This window comes from Lolium perenne, chromosome 4 (genome assembly GCF_019359855.2).
Source record: "Lolium perenne isolate Kyuss_39 chromosome 4, Kyuss_2.0, whole genome shotgun sequence".
In the NCBI taxonomy this organism is placed as follows: Eukaryota; Viridiplantae; Streptophyta; class Magnoliopsida; order Poales; family Poaceae; genus Lolium; species Lolium perenne.
Window position 1 is genome coordinate 24,231,891 of NC_067247.2, and position 5,419 is coordinate 24,237,309.

Genomic DNA, 5,419 nt, shown 5'->3' on the forward strand with positions numbered 1-5,419 from the left:
CGCTGATGATCTTGGTCGGACCATTGCTGACGCACGGAGAGACTGCAAAACCGAAAAGGAGAGGGAGAATTTGGATTGCATGTTAGATGATCACAAAAAGTTGTTGTACCAGGATGCGATAATGGTCTGAAAAGGCTGGGCTGCACACTGGATTTGCTGAAATGGAAGGCACATGAAGGTCTATCTGACTCACGAGTTGAAAAGTTGCTGAAAATGATGAAAAATATATTTTCAAAGAATAATGAGTTGCCCGCTAGTACGTACGAAGCAAATAAGGTTGTCTGCCCTCTAGGTTTAGAGGTTCAGAAGATACATGCATGCATTAACGATTCCATCCTCTACCGCGGTGAGTACGAGAATTTGAATGAATGCCCGGTATGCACTGCATTGCGTTATAATATCATAGGAGATGACCCTGGTGACGATGTTGAGGGCGGGAAACCCAGGAAGAGGGTTTCCGCCAAGGTGATGTGGTATGCTCCTATAATACCATGGTTGAAACGTTTGTTTAGAAACAAAGAGCATGCCAAGTTGTTGCGATGGCACAAAGAGGACCGTAAGTCGGACGGGGAGTTGAGACACCCTGCTGATGGAACGCAATGGAGAAAGATCAACAGAGAGTTCAAAGATTTTACAGGTGACGCAAGGAACTTAAGATTTGGTCTAAGTACAAATGGCATGAATCCTTTTGGTGAGCAGAGCTCCAGCCATCGCACCTGGCCCGTGACTCTATGCATCTACAACCTTCCTCCTTGGTTGTGCATGAAGCGGAAGTTCATTATGATGCCAGTGCTCATCCAAGACCCAATGCAACCCTACAACGACATCTATGTGTACCTAAGGCCATTAGTTGATGAACTTTTAATGTTGTGTGGCAGACCTGGTGTACGTGTGTGGGATGAGCACAAAGAAGAGGAATTTGACCTACGAGCGTTGCTTTTCGTAACCATCAATGATTGGCCTGCTCTTAGTAACCTTTTGGGATGGACAAATAAGGGATACAAGGCATGCACGCACTGCTTACATGAGACTGAAAGTATATATTTGGCTAGTTGTAAGAAAAATGTGTACCTGGGGCATTGTCGATTTCTTGCCCGACATCATAACTTAAGAAAGAAAGGCAAACATTTCAATGGAAAGGCGGATCACCGGCCGAAGACTACAGAACGTACTGATGCTGATGTATTTGATATGGTCAAGGATTTGAAAGTCATCTTTGGAAAGGGTCCTGGCGGACAATCAGTTCCGCAGGGAGTCGACGGGCACGCACCCATGTGGAAGAAGAAATCTATATTTTGGGAGCTAGAATATTGGAAATTCCTAGATGTTCGCTCTGCAATCGACGTGATGCATGTTACGAAGAATATTTGCGTGGACCTACTAAGCTTCTTGGGCGTGTATGGGAAGACAAATGATACAAAGGAAGCACGGCAGGACCAACAACGTTTGATAGACCCAGAAGACCGACATCCGGAATGTTTCAAGGTCCTGCCAGCTACGCTCTTACCAAAGAAGAGAAGGTTATCTTTTTTGAATGCCTGAGCAGTATGAAGGTCCCGTCTGGCTTCTTGTCGAATATAAATGGAATAATAAATATGGCAGAGAAAAAGTTCCAAAACCTGAAGTCTCACGACTGCCACGTGATTATGATGCAATTTCTTCCGATTGCTTTGAGGGGGCTCATACCGGAAAATGTTCGAGTAGCGATTGTGAAGCTATGTGCATTCCTCAATGCAATCTCTCAGAAGGTAATCAATCCAGAAGATCTACCACGGTTATAGAACGATGTGGTCCAATGTCTTGTCAGTTTCGAGTTGGTGTTCCCATCATCCTTCTTCAATATTATGATGCACCTCCTGGTTCACCTAGTCGAAGAGATTTCCATTCTCGGTCCTGTATGTCTACACAATATGTTCCCCTTTGAGAGGTTCATGGGTGTATTAAAGAAATATGTTCGTAACCGTGCTAGGCCAGAAGGAAGCATCACCAAGGGCTATGGAACAGAGGAGGTAATTGAGTTTTGTGTTGACTATGTTCCTGACCTTAAGCCGATTGGTCATCCTCAATCGTGGCACGAGGGGAGACTAAGTGGAAAAGGCACGATTGGAAGGAAATCAAGGATATGTATGGACAGCCATTCTATGACTGAAGCACACCACACAGTTCTATGAAATTCCAGCTTGGTGGCTCCGTACTTCGAGGAACACAAGAATATTTTACGCTCGAACAACCCGGGGAAGCCTGAATCCTGGATTACAAAGGCCCACATGTAGACTTTCGGCGGTTGGTTGCGAAAACATTTAATGAATGACAATGATGTTGAAGATCAGCTGTACATGTTGGCCAAGTCACCATCTTCGACTATATTGACTTTCCAAGGATACGAGATAAATGGGAATACATTTTACACAATCGCCCAAGATAAAAAGAGCACCAACCAAAACAGTGGTGTCCGCTTTGATGCAGCAACCGAGAATGGGAAAAAGGTCACATATTATGGTTACATAGAGGAGATATGGGAACTTGACTATGGACCCTCCTTTAAGGTCCCTTTATTCCGGTGCAAATGGTTCAAGCTAAGAGGAGGAGGGGTAAAGGTGGACGAGCAATACAGAATGACAATGATGGATTTCAACAATCTTGGTTACCTTGACGAACCATTCGTCCTAGCCAAAGATGTCACTCAGTTTTTCTATGTGAAGGACATGAGTAGCAAACCGAGAAAAAGGAAAGATAAGAAAACGAGTACATCATGCGATGATCCAAAGCGCCACATAGTTCTTTCAGAGAAAAGAAACATCGTGGGAGTGGAGGACAAGATAGACATGTCATAAGATTATAATAAGTTTGGTGAAATTCCGCCCTTCAAAGTGAACACTGACCCAAGCATTAGGTTCAATAATGAGGATGCTCCATGGTTACGGCACAATCGTAAGCAAGGGACACAAGGGAAGAAATGATGTGTAATAATTTATTGTACCCAATTTTGTTGAGGAAAATTTGTTCCAAACTTTGTATGGATCATGTGAATTATATTATCTGTGATGTGTTTGGTGTCCATGCATTTTCGAATGATTCGATTGATTCGAGATACCACTGATGGTACATGAAATTTGAACTACAACCAATGATGTGAAGGACATGTCTAGGAAAGGAGTACATCTTGGAATGTTGGAGTGATTTCGTCATACTCCTGCCTAGGCCTATAATATGCATACTCATAGTCTTCGTAGTCGCCGCCGTTGTACTGCTAGCCGTCGCCTTCTAAGTTGTCGCTGTCGTTGTCGTTACCGTCGCTGTCGTCGGGCGGCACTCGTGGCTCGAACCTCGAATGGTACTGAGGGTAGCGCATGCGGGGGATATCACTGGCCGTGATGTAGTCCATGACGCTCTGTAGAGTCCATCCGCCCCACCATAGCCGACGGCCGGCCTCGTGGAAGTTCCCAGGAGGCAGACCGTCCTCCTCATACCTGGCGAGCACCCTCTAATGCCGATTGATGAAGAAGGCGTCCCAAGTCTGCTGGTTGTCGGGATGCCAGCGGGGATTCATCCGCTGCTCCGGCATGAGGTCGAGGTAGTAGTGGTTCGTGATGGTCGCCCGACGCGCAGTACCCTGAGGGACGGGAGGGATCGGCACGCCTCCGGCTCTTAGGCTCCAGCCAACGGGGACGCAGTAGCCTAGTGATCAAGGGTAGTTCGAGGCACAAAGCTCCTGCACCTGCCGGTAGGTTAAGTGGGTACGGTGAAAGCCATGAGAGAGTGATGAGAGATTGTAGAGATGTGATAATGCTGGCCAAGCTGGGGCTACATATATATAATGAGAAATTGCAGGAAAAATGGGGGCGGGAATACAGAGGCGGAAAGAAATGGCGGGAAGCGGGGGCAGAAATGGAGGGAAGACAGGAGGCGGGAGAAGACAGAGGCGGGAAGCAATGGTGGGAAGAATTGGCGGGAAGCGTGGGAGAAATTTTGATATATTATTTATATTTTTCTGATTTGAAATTAATTAGTTTTATCTTTCTGAATATTTTGATATATTATTTGTATTTTTCTGATTTGAAGTGAATTAGTTTTATTTTTCTGAATATTTTGATATATAATTTGTATTTTTATGATTTGAAATAAATTAGTTATATTTTCTGAATATTTTGATATATTATTGTATTTTTCTGATTTGAAATAAATTAGTTTTATTTTTCTGAATATTTTGATACATTATTTGTATTTTTCTGATTTGAAATAAATTAGTATTATTTTCTGAATATTTTGATATATTATTTGTAATTTTCTGATTTGAAATGAATTAGTTCTATTTTTCTAAATATTTTGCTATATTATTTGTATTTTCTGATTTGAAATAAATTAGTTTTATTTTTCTGAATATTTTGATATATTATTTGTATTTTTCGGATTTGAAATAAATTAGTTTTATTTTTTTGAATATTTTGATATATTATTTTTATTTATCTAATTTGAAATGAATTACTTATGAAAAAAACCTTTAGTCGCGGTTGGTGAGGCCAACCGCGACTAAAACCTTTTCCCCGCGGGAACAGAAAAGCCCAGCGAAAAAACGCTTTAGTCGCGGTTAGTCTCACCAACCGCGATAAAGGCTCGAAAATATAAATATCGCGTGAACCGTCGCTCTCAGTGTTCACTCCTCGAAGACGCCGGCACCGATCGAAGACGACGCCGCCATCAGGCCACCCCTCGCCGCCGTCCTCGCCGCCCTCGCCGCCGTCCGTCGCCTTGCCGCCCTCGCCGCGTACGTCGCCTTCTCGCGGGCCAGCTGCCGCTCGCGCGCGCTCGCCTCTTCGGCCATTACGCCGCACCTCGCCACTGTCCTCGTCTCCCCTCACCAGTCATCGATGCCGCCCCTCATCACCGTCCTCGCCGCCCCTCGCAGGCCTCGCCCCGGCCGTCCCTCGCTGCACGCTGGTGTCGCGCGCCGCCCTCCGCACACGCACAGAGAGAACCAGAGGGAGAGAGCCCCGGCCGGCCTCTCTCTTTTAAAAAAAAATTGGTGAATTTTTTAAAACTAAAATTGATTAATTGGTTGTAAATTAAAATTGGTTATTGCTATTTTTTGTTGTAATTTAAAATCGATTTTTGTTGATTTTTTTGTTGTTAATAAATTAGCCCCCGGCTTCTTTAATTTGGTGATTGCTGTTTATAATAAAAGTAGATTTTTTATTTAATTGTTGTAAATAAAAATATATTTATTGTTGTAAAAATATATTTGGTGATTTATTGTTAATAAATCTTTCGATATTGTTGTTAATTTGTTAATTATTATTGTTGTTGATTTGTTAATTGTTAATTATTGTTGTTATATGTCTTCAGGAGTCTCCCGGGCCATCGCAGCAGTCGCCGGCGCCTTGCCACCCTTGTCGTAGAGCCGCCCGCTCAAAGAGCATCG

At 43.6% G+C, this 5,419-nt stretch overlaps 1 protein-coding gene across 1 annotated transcript; it reads left to right on the top strand.

The window, feature by feature from the left end:
* Positions 1 to 468: 468 nt before the first annotated feature.
* Positions 469 to 5,027, top strand: LOC139838871 (uncharacterized). The gene is made up of 2 exons (XM_071828889.1): positions 469 to 1,485; positions 4,668 to 5,027. Exons 1-2 carry the CDS (start codon positions 469 to 471, stop codon positions 5,025 to 5,027), a joined length of 1,377 nt encoding a protein of 458 aa, XP_071684990.1.
* The last annotated feature ends 392 nt before the right edge of the window (positions 5,028 to 5,419 follow it).

Bases quoted from the DNA above. Each gene is read 5' to 3' on its own strand.
- LOC139838871 (XM_071828889.1), top strand. From the start codon at position 469: ATGTGGTATGCTCCTATAATACCATGGTTGAAACGTTTGTTTAGAAAC. The intron at 1,486-4,667 runs GTCCTGCCAGCT...CACTCCTCGAAG, and splicing joins GACATCCGGAATGTTTCAAG to ACGCCGGCACCGATCGAAGA.